The following is an 11,467-nucleotide window of genomic DNA, read 5'->3' as shown; positions in this document are numbered from 1 at the left end:
CTAAGGACTCCAAGAATTTTTCAAGGTTTAAAACAAAATAACCAAAGGTGTGGTTATGCTTGAAACAGACAGGACTTTACTGAAGAGCAGAGGTGTGGTAACCATTAGGAATACAGGGAGTGGACACTGGTGACCAAAGGAACAGAAGTCTAGATTCTGCTCTTGTTTGAATATCCAAGGAAGAGGCTGGTATTTTGAGGAATCTCACAGTTACTGTGCACTGATGGTGTCTGGCCCTGTGTTGAGTAGCTAAAAAATATGTAGGGAATTCGTGGATATCTCCCCTATATCCATTCCCTCCTTCCATGGGTTCTTGTTTCCGTCTGCAGATCCCTATACACAGAGAAGTAGACTGTACTCCCAGCTCCAGGTGTGTCAGCACATTCATGTTCCTGGTCACAGGGGTTCATTAGGCATGGTATGTTCCTCTCCAATCAGAAGGGATCTCAAGTCTTTTTTTCTGGGAATCCTGGGTTATAGACTTTTTCTTTCTTCCTGTGTACAAATAAGAAGGCATATGATAGCCTTTTGGGGACACCAAAGCTATTTCCAGGAAAAGTCAGAATAGACCTTTAAAAAATAGGTCCTTGGTGACAATGTTGAGTCCTTCAGTTATATGAGCCTATAAAGTCCCTTTCTTGGTTACGCCAATCTAGACTGGGTTTTTTCTTGCTTGTAACCCAAATTATCTTAAGCGATGATTGCACACAACACATAATTTTGTAGTTACAAGAAAAACTGTAGCCCAGACCATATACTTTAAAGGCTGAATTACTTGGCACATAGAGTCTAAAAAAGACTGATGAAGGCTGCCATTGAGGGGAGTCCTGAATTAGACAATGGAATTTCAATGGTGCAGAGGGAAAGGAGAATAATCTAGATTAGGTAGGAGGCAAGAACAAAGCAAATAATACGCTTGAAAGACTGTGGTTTGCTTTAACTTTCAAGAAATTTTCAAATTTTTTTAAAGTTGTCAATAGACCTTTATATATTTATATGTGGTGCTGAGAATTGAACCCAGTGCCTCACACCTGCTAGGCAAGTGCTCTACAACTGTGCTACAACCCCAGCCCTGTGGTTTTCTTCTGACAGGGTATGTGTCCTGTCCCATTTGGGATGGGAATAGACTGTAGTGAGCTTTGAAAAGCAAATGGATACATTTAAACAAGAATTTAAAAAGAAGCCATCAAACAGTTGGAGCAACAAAGTAACCTGAAACTCTGTAAGACATCAGAGTGAGGGCAGAACCAGTTGGAAACACAAGCCTAGGAGACCAGAGAAGCCATAGTTAACAAAGATTCAGATGCAAGGTAACAGGATTGGAATAGAAAAATAGTAACAACATATATTTATGGATACCTACCTGAGTTGAGGCTCTTTATAAGGAAAATACAATGAATATGATTGTTATCTATCTACTGAAAATAAGTGCATAATGATAAAAGGAGAGGAACTATAAGAGAAGTTTGTATACAAAATGAAGATGCAACTAATGGCAGGGAATGGAAGTTGAGAAAGAATTCAGACATGGCAGTGAAGATAAGTGTGACAGTGTGAGGGAAGTCTTGACTGTGCTTGGTGACAGATGGGACCTGGGAGTTAAGAGGGAAAGAAGCTGGGTTGGGGTTGTGGCTCAGTAGTAGAGCGCTAGCTTGCCTAGCATATGTGAGGTACTGGGTTTGATCCTTAGTACCACATAAAAAGAAATAAAGGTATTATGTCTATTTACAACTAAAAAATAATAATTAAAAAAAAGAGGGATGGAAGCACTGAAGCTAGCCTTGAGTAGAAATGGAGACATTTTGAAGGCAATCTCTAAGATACAGGCCAGGGACTCTCCTTCCCAAGGGTGAAGGAAAGGCCTGGCAGCTGAAAGTTTTCTGGGCTGGAGGATGGTAATACTATGGACAAAACAAGATAAAAATAATAATGATGATAGAAAACAATGGTTATGGATATGTACTCAGTGTTAGGCACAGTTAATCCTCATAATAAACACAGGGGTGTTGCTGTTATTATTCATACACTGCAGATGAAGAACCAAGATCTAGAATGAAAGCAGGAGTGAAATTTGAAACTGAGGCAGTTAGTGTCCAGAGACTGCCTTCTGAAGCTCTGTACTAAGCTTCCTAAGGAAATCTAAGTGCAGGAAAAAGATAAATCTGAAATCTTTTCAAAGGACAAAAAGTTTTATAGACTACTTTTGTTTTTACTCTGAGATGTTTTCTCATTGTGACTTCTTGTCAACACCAAATAAATAAGAACCACCAAACATCTGACAAATCAAGGCAGATTCATTGTGACAGCTTAGCACAAAGTAGCTGCAAGATATACCTCTAGCACTGAGTAGTCACTCGTTACTTTTCATGCTTTTGTGAGAGCTTCTGACACCTGAGAAGTGGGCCAAGTGTGTGAGAAGGGCAGGGTGAAAAGTACAGAGGTTCCTGGGAAATCCATTCTGTTCTACTAGAGCTCTTGAAAGAAATGAGCAAAGCATTTTATCAGTCTACATAAGATAATGTATTATTAATACCCAGCATAGGTTAGTATGGGAACTGTATCTGCCCACACAGAAATTACATATAGAAAAAAACTATTGAAGGATGCTGTCAGAGATCTTATTTTGTGAAATTATCTGTCTCTATTTTGAAATGCTGATTCAAACAATTCTAAAAATAGGGTCAGCATGGTGACTGGTGGTTGCCATTAGGGAGGAGTCTTTTCTGGCATTATTCTTGGTCTCGGGTTTATCAGGGCACAAAAGTGACTGCAGGTAGTTAATGTACTTGATTGCGGCTCTAAGGGTTTCCACTTTGCTTAGTCGTTTCTCCAGATACTCCTCTGGCAGATGATGTCGTAGTTGGGCATAGCCTTCGTTGACACACTTTACCCGTTGCCTTTCCCGCTCATTCCGTTTCCGGATAAAGGCTGGCCCATAGGAGTATTCACACCTTCTGTAATTTGGATAAGGCATTGGGAATGTGAAGGAGCAGGGTTCACCATAATTTTCCATGATCAGGGAGTCACTGGAAAATGGCAGCAATGGCAGCTCTTCAGAGTAAGGAGATGGCACTGGGGCCTCAGGACACAGGTGGAAAGTGACCATGGGGTCCAGATAGAAGGACCTGGGCAGCGGCAAGTGGGCAGAATCAGAGAAGACAGGAAATTTGTCTGGTGAATTAGAGTAGCTTCTATTGTCGGTCATTTTGTCTTTAACCTAGAAATATAACCATGTTTATTATTTGGCCAGATTAAAAACAGAGCAAGGTTTGTATTCTTAGAGATCAGTGTTTTGAAGTCTTCTATTCAGATTACTAGTTTCTAAGCTCATTTGGGAAAGCACTAAAAAAAAAAAAAAGAAAGAAAGAAAGAAAGGAAGAAAAACTAAAAATGAGATAGATGTAGACCTATTCAGGAAGAGGGAATATACTGGTGTGGGACCCCTTGGAGTATAATACTTTATCCTTGTGCTCCATGGGATGCAGTGGGAGGGGACACAAAATCTGAATATAGATGCACTTTACTCAATTAAGTTCTGTGTTTTAAATGTGTGAGGGAGTTTCTTTAAAAAAATTTATAGTAAATATTTAAGAACAAATGATTCCTTTCTTATTTTTATTTTGTTTTGCCCCTGGAATATCAGGTATTACTTAAGAAGCCTATGCCTGTGAGGATGCATGATCATTAACTAGTTTGTAATTTTTCCCAACATGTATTTGAATATTGTGGTTTCAGTATTTCCTAAACTTCAGTTATTTGCATATACCATAGTGATAAAAAGTACATTTGTGTTTCGCTTGTACTATTACTTATTTTTAAAAAAACACTTAACATTTTTTTACTCAATCAGATTTAATTATTTATTGCAGTACTGGAGGATTGAATCCAGGGCCTCCCACATGCAAGGCAAGTATTCTACCACAAGCTAAATCTTCAGCCCCTCAAAAGGATTTATTTTTACTTTTTTTTTTTTTGAGAATTTTAATATTTATTTTTAGTTTTCAGCAGACACAACATTTTTGTTTGTATGTGGTGCTGAGGATCGAACCCCGGCCGCATGCCTGCCAGGTGAGCGCACTACCGCTTGAGCCACATCCCCAGCCTAAGGATTTATTTTTAAAAGAAACTTTATAACCCTACTGTAAATGTGAAATCAGTATAATTCACAATAAATAGCATTTAACAATACAAATATTAAATTCAGGCTAGATATTATTCTTGTTGTATGAGGGAGATTAGAAGGCATTCTAGTGATGTGGAAGACATGTTTGCACCAGATTAAGACTATAATTTGAGGTCACAAGGATTGAAAGAGAATTGGAATGGGAACAACTTTCTCACCAGTGAGTCAATATTATTTAGTGGTTTTTTTTTTTTTGTAGCATCAAAAATCCTCACTTACTAATCACAGTTATAATCCCATCTACTTTCTCCTCAATGCTGGGGAATTAAACTCGGGGCTTTGTGCTGAAGAAGCAAGCTCTCTACCATTAAGCTATACCCTAAATCCCTACCTCATTTTACAACATCTATTGATTTTTTTGCATTTAACTATAATATGGTAGCCATTAGAGGTTTTTAAGGGGCATTGTAGTTTAAGTAGTTAACTAGGAGGCAGGCAGATGCTGTCTCAAAAAAAATTTTTAAATACTTTTTAGTTGTAAATGGATCTTTTATTTTATTTATTTATATGTGGTGCTGAGGATCTAACCCAGGGCCTCACACATGCCAGGCAAATGCTCTATCACTGAGCCACAACTTCAGCCCTTTTTTGTTTTTTTAAAGGCAGCGCTGGGAATGTAGCTCAGAGGAGAGCACTTGTCTAGAATATGCAAGGTTCTGGATGGGGGAGAAGGATGAGTGAGAAGGGTTATAAGTCATGGTGAAAAAGGCTGGAAAAGGAGTCAATGCCAGGAAACACTCTTTCTACAAAAGGGAGTGAGGGAGGATGAGATAAGTGAGATATATTCAATTAAAAATTGAGACAGAGGAACAGGAAATGAAAGAGTCCAAATTACTGACCAAATGACCTCAAATAACTAACATAAAACAAAAATCTCTGGAAGATTAACAACTAGCCAAGATTCTGTCAAATAGAAAAAGTTGCTGAGAGAAACTAGTTGGGAAATTCCTAAGCTAGGAATCTAGAGGGCAAGATGAACATGTATGGCAGAAGCTACAAAATGATGGCAAATGGATGTGGAGACTGCACAACTATAGTTCTGACAACACTCTTTTATTACTTTTTTAAAGATTTTTTTTTAATGTGGACACAAATCTTTATTTATTTATTTTTATGTGGTGCTGAGGACTGAACCCAGTGCCTCACACCGCTGAGCTATAATCCCAGCCCTAACATTCTTATTTTTGTGTACAGCTAACAAACCAGAATTTATTAACTATAACAGGCTCCTCCTAAAAGTAAAGCAGATATCAAAGTTAATTATGCAAAATTACATTTTTGGATATGATTTTACTCTGAAGCATAACTGAAATAACATCTTAAATCTTGATTCAGATGAAATCTGAGTAATTGGTATATACTACAGATAATTAAAAGTTTCTAGGGCTGGGGATGTGGCTCAAGTGGTAGCGCGCTGGCCTGGCATGTGTGTGGCCCGGGTTCAATCCTCAGCACCACACACAAACAAAGATGTTGTGTCCACCAAAAACTAAAAAATAAATATTAAAAAATTCTCTCTCTCTCTTTAAAAAAAAGTTTCTAGGTTGTTGTGTAATTCTTAGAAAAAAAGTATCTGGGGACATATTGATAAAGAAGCTTTTCTTTTTTAATTGAGCATTTCTAATAAGTCCACCAATCAATGTAGTGCCATCTAAATATGATCACCTTCCGTTCAAAGAGGACATTTTAGCCATAAACAACAGAGTGTGAAAAAAATGCAGCAGTGAGGAGAATTAAGATAGGAAGCCTAGTAGAGACTCTACTAGGCTAGATGTGTTTGTAGGAATCAAGTACAAGTTTATCTTAAAGGAAGGCAGCATGGATTGTTAGTGCCGGGGCTCCATGATTACAAACACATGACCAACTAACAAATACACCTATCTTGGGAAAATCTTGGGTTTCTATCTTAGAGCCCTTCTGGGATATAAATGATGAGCTCTTAATAATAAAATCCTAAGAGATTCCAGATGCTCTGCTGAACTTTATAAAAGCTTCTGTTTTCATAGATTAGAAAAAAAAATGGCAGGTAAAAACCACATACAATTGAATTATAGAATATCAGAGCTTGGAGGAAGCTTAGAAACCCTCTTTTCCCATCCCTCAGAGGTTGTAAAAGTTGCTAAGTTTGCAAAGGTAGTAGCACAAAATACTTCCCACTCCTCTACGTTATTTAGGCACTAGATCTTTTGTAACATGGAGAATAATTTGTATTTTAAGATAATGGAATAATAAGATTGACAAAATGTATAATTTAAAAACAGTATCTAGGGACTTTCTTAAAAATCAGGTTCTTATTTTCTCCTATGGGTCACTCTGGAGAAGTGTCTCTTACCTGAGTTTTGTCGCTCAAGATGTTGTATTTTGGGCTGAGTCAGATTTAACCTGATTTATAGGTGGTCATTTAGTAACAATATGCAAAGTAGTTTACAGTTAAACAGAACTGCTTGGTTCTGGTTTAGCTGTTTTTCTACCTAATATGTAGGCATGACAACACCTGACAATACTAAAAAGAAAGGTTTGCTTTCAAAACTGGACACTTGTAACAAATTCTTTTGTTTAAAGAATGCCCCTGCATTTCATCTGGGATATATGATTTTATATCAAAATTATTTATGGAAAAGATCTTTAGTCTCATAATGTGCAAATATTGGTTAATATTCTTTTAGAGATTTATGCCAGAACTAGGAGGGTCAATAAGAACTTATATCTTTTGTGTGTGTGTGTGTGGTGGGTGAATGTGTTATATTGGAGATTGAACATGGGACGCTCTACCATTGAGATAAATTTCCAGTTCTCTCTCTCTTTTTTTTTTTTTTGATACCGGGGATTGACTCCAGGGGTGCTTAACCACTGAGCCACATCCCCAGCATTTTGTGTGTGTGTGTGTGTGTGTATTTTTTAATATTTATTTTTTAGTTGTAGTTGGACACAATACCTTTATTTATTTGTTTTTATGTGTTGCTAAGGATCCATCCCCAGGGCCTTACATGTGCTAGGTGAGCGTTCTACCACTGAGCCACAACCCTAGCATGTACAGAGTCTCAATGTCTCACTGAGTTGCTACAGGTCTCACTAAGTTGCTGAGGCTGGCCTTGAACTTTCAATCCTCCTGCATCAGCCTCCCAAGATACTGGGATTATAGGCATCCACCAGAGTGTCTTACTGCCATCTTCAGTTCTTTTTTTTACTTTTTATTTTAAGGTAGGGTCTTGCTAAGTTGCCCTGGCTAGTCTAAAACTTGGGATCCTCCTGCCTCAGCCTTCTGAATTACTGGGATTACAAGCATTCACCACCATGCTCAGCATTACATCTTTTAAAAAATACTCATTTTTTCTTATTTTTGGAGCAGTTTTAGGTTCACAGTAAAACTGGGCAGAAAGCACATAGTTCCCATATACTCCCTGCCCCTACATACGTACTGTCTCCTTTACTATCAATATCCTGCACCCTAGTGGTACCCTTCTTACAACTGATGAACCTATACACCATTATCACCCAAAGTCTATAGTTTATATTTATATTCTATGGGTTTGACAAATGTATATTGGTGTATATCTACCAATACAATATCATGCACAATAGTTTCACTGCCTTAAACATCCTTTATGTTCTGCCTATTTATCTTTCCCTTCTCTTTAACCCCTACAACCACTGATCTTCTTACTATTTCTATGGTTTTGTCTTTTCCAGAATGTCATATAATTGGAATCATTCCGTATATAGGCTTTTCAGATTGGCTTCTTTCACTTAGTAATAGAATTTAAGGTTCTTCCACATCTTTTCATAGCTGGAAAGCTCAAAAGCTGCTATAAACATCCATGTGCAGGTTTTCAAACGGACATAAGATTTCAATTCATTTGGCTAATTACCAAAGATCACAATTGCTAGATCATATAGTGTAGTTTTGTAAACCACCAAACTCTTCAAAATTGCTGTATCATTTTGCATTACCACCAGCAATAAATAAGAGTTCTTGTTGTTCTACATTCTGTATTTGGAATTAGTGTTCTGGATTTTGGCCATTTTAATAGATGTATAGTGGTAGTAAAGGGGACTGAACTCACAGGGGCTCTACTACTAAGCTACATTCCAGCCCATTTCTTTCTTTCTTTTTTTTTTTTTTCCCCAGGGAGGGGAGTACTAGATATTGAACTCAGGAGAACTCAGCCACTGAGCCACATCCCCAGCCCTATTTTGCATTTTATTTAGAGACAGGGTCTCACTGAGTTGCTTAGTGCCTCACTTAGTTGCTGAGGTTAGCTTTGAACTTGTGATCCTCCTGCCTCAGCCTCCTGAGTAGCTAAGATTACAGGATGTGCCACGTCTGGATTCATTGTTGTTTTTTCATATTTCCTCAATGACATATGATGTAGAGCATCTTTTAGATATATTTGCCATCTGTATTTCTTCTCTGGTGAGATGCCTGTTTAAGATTTTTGCCAAATTAGATTTTTCCTTTTTTGTTGAGTTTTTAAGTGTTTTTGTATATTTTGAATAATCAAAAATATGCTTTTTGCAAATATTTTCCCCTGGTCTGTGGCCTACCTTCTTATTCTCTTGACAATATCTTTTGTAGAAGTTTTACATTTTAATGAAGTTCAGCTTCACAATTATTTCTTTCAAGGATCATGCCATTAGAGTTTTATCTAAGAAGGCATCACCATCTAGATTTTCTCCTAGGTTATTTCTAGAAATTTTATATTTTTGCATTTTACTTGTAGGCCTATGGTGCGTTTTGAGTTAATTTTTAGGAAGATTATAAAGTCTATGTCTAGATTATTTTTTATCTTTTTGTATGCAGATGTTGTTTGTTCTGGCATCATTTGTTGAAAAGATTATCTTTTTCTCCATTTTGCTTTTTTGTGAAAGATCTATTCATCTACTTTATGTCAATACCATACAGTCTTGATTACTGTAGCTTTATAGTTAAGTCTTGAAGTTGGGTAGTGTCAGTCTTCAGACTTTGTAGTGTCCTTTAATATTTTTAAAAAATATTCATTTTTTAGTTATAGGTGGACACAATATCTTTATTTTATTTTCATGTGGTTCTGAGGATCAAACCCAGTGACTCATGCATGCTAGGCAGCACTCTACTTCTGAGTCACAACCCCAGCCCTCTCCTTTAATATTTTGTGGCTCTTCTGGTCATCTTTCTAAATAAACGTTAAAATCAGTTTGTCAATATCTACAAAGTAACTTTCTGGGATCTTGATTGGGATTGCATTGAATCTACAGGTCAAGGTGGCAAGAACAGACACTTTGACAATACCAAGCCTTACTATCAGTGAGTATGGACTATCCCTCACTTATTCAATTTTTTGACTTCTTTATCAGGGTTTTGTAATTTTTCTCCTAAATCTTATGCATATTTTGTTAGAGTTATGCTTAAAATGCTATTTTTTAGGGTTGCTAATGTAAATTTTCTTGTGTTTTTAATTTCAAATTCGTCTTGTTCATTATTTGCATATAGAAAAGCAATTGACTTTTGCATATTAGCCTTGTATCCTGCAACCTTACTATAATCATTTATTAGTTCCAGGATTTTTTGTTATTGTTGATTCTTTTGGGGTTTCAACAGACAATCATGTATGTCATCTATAAACAAAGATGATTTTATTTCTTCCTTTTCAATCTGTATAACTTTTATTTCTTTTTCATGTCTTCATGCATTAGCTAGGACTCCAGTATAATGTTGAAAAGAAATGGTGAGAAATGACATCCTTGCCTTGTTCCTGTTCTTAGTGGGAAAACTTCTAGTTTCTCATTATTAAATACAATGTTTGTACATTTTTTTTTTTTTTGGTATACATTCTCTATCTGGTTTAGGAAGTTCCCCTCTCTTCCTAGTTTGATTGATTGTGGTACTGGAGATTAAACCCAGGGTGTGCTGGGCCACATCCCTATCCCTTTTTATTTTTTAATTTTAAAAAATTAATTAACTTATTTTAATTAGGTATATATAACAGAAGAATGCGTTTTGATTCATTGTACACAACTGCAGCACAAATTTTCATTTCTCTGGTTGTACACAATGCAGTGTTGCACCATATGTGCAGTCATACATGTACCTAGGGTAATTATATCCATCTCATTCCACAATCTTTTCTGCCCTCATGCCCCCTTTCCTTTTTATCTTGAGACAGGGTCTCATTAAAGTGCCGAGACTGGCCTCAAACTTCTGACCCTCCTGTTTCAGTCTCCCAAGTTGCTGGGTTACAGACATGTGCCATCATGCCTGGAGAGAGTTTTTATTATGAAAGGGTGTTGGATTTTGTCCAATTCTTTTTTGGTGTCCACTGATAGGATCATCTGGTTTTCTTCTTTAAAAGTGATAGATTATATTATTTTAAAATGTTGAACTAGTCTTTTTTTAAATTTTTTTTATTGGTTGTTCAAAACATTACAAAGATTGCAGAATCACATCGGTTACACATCCACATTTTTACATAATGCCATATTAGTAACTGTTGTATTCTGCTACCTTTCCTATCCTCTACTATCCCCCCTCTCATCCCCTCCCATCTTCTCTCTCTACCCCATCTACTGTAATTCATTTCTCTCCTTATTTTTGTTCCCATTCCCCTCACAAACTCTTATATGTAATTTTGTATAACAATGAGGGTCTCCCTTCATTTCCATGCAATTTCCCTTTTCTCTCCCTTTCCCTCCTACCTCATGTCTCTGTTTAATGTTAATCTTTTCCTCCTGCTCTTCCTCCTTGCTCTGTTCTTAGTTGCTCTCATTATATCAAAGAAGACATTTGGCATTTGTTTTTTAGGGATTGGCTAGCTTCACTTAGCATAATCTGCTCTAATGCCATCCATTTCCCTGCAAATTCCATGATTTTGTCATTTTTTAGTGCTGCGCGTGGTACTCCATTGTATATAAATGCCACATTTTTTTTTATCCATTCATCTATTGAAGGGCATCTGGGTTGGTTCCACAGTCTAGCTATTGTGAATTGTGCTGCTATGAATATTGATGTGGCAGTATCCCTGTAGTACGCTCTTGAACTAGTCTTGTATGTTGTAGGATAAATCTCACTCAGTCATGATTGAACCTATTATTTTTTAATATTAACAATAAAATTAATTTTAGGTTAGATTTTTGGGTGCTAAAAATTTTTTTAAAACCCTAAACAACAACAAAATCAATAGCTCCTAAGAACTTGTTAAGAACTTCTTAGAACAAGCAATCCTTGGGGAATTTTTACATGTCTTAAATTATCAGAATATTTGTATACTTTTCAGAGACTCACCTAAGAATACATTAGCACACATAGCT

The 11,467-nt window shown here is 36.6% G+C and overlaps 1 protein-coding gene across 1 annotated transcript; it reads right to left on the bottom strand.

Annotated features, from left to right (window-relative positions):
- Window positions 1-53: 53 nt before the first annotated feature.
- Ascl3 (achaete-scute family bHLH transcription factor 3) lies at window positions 54-11,459 on the bottom strand. Its single transcript, XM_078046529.1, has one exon. It carries the CDS (start codon window positions 3,203-3,205, stop codon window positions 2,660-2,662), a length of 546 nt encoding a protein of 181 aa, XP_077902655.1. The 5' UTR covers window positions 3,206-11,459; the 3' UTR covers window positions 54-2,659.
- Between the last annotated feature and the right edge of the window lie 8 nt (window positions 11,460-11,467).

Source organism: Ictidomys tridecemlineatus, chromosome 4 (genome assembly GCF_052094955.1).
Source record: "Ictidomys tridecemlineatus isolate mIctTri1 chromosome 4, mIctTri1.hap1, whole genome shotgun sequence".
Taxonomy (NCBI): domain Eukaryota; kingdom Metazoa; phylum Chordata; class Mammalia; order Rodentia; family Sciuridae; genus Ictidomys; species Ictidomys tridecemlineatus.
The sequence above is the reverse complement of the archived record's forward strand: the minus strand, read 5'-3'. Positions and strand labels throughout refer to the sequence as shown.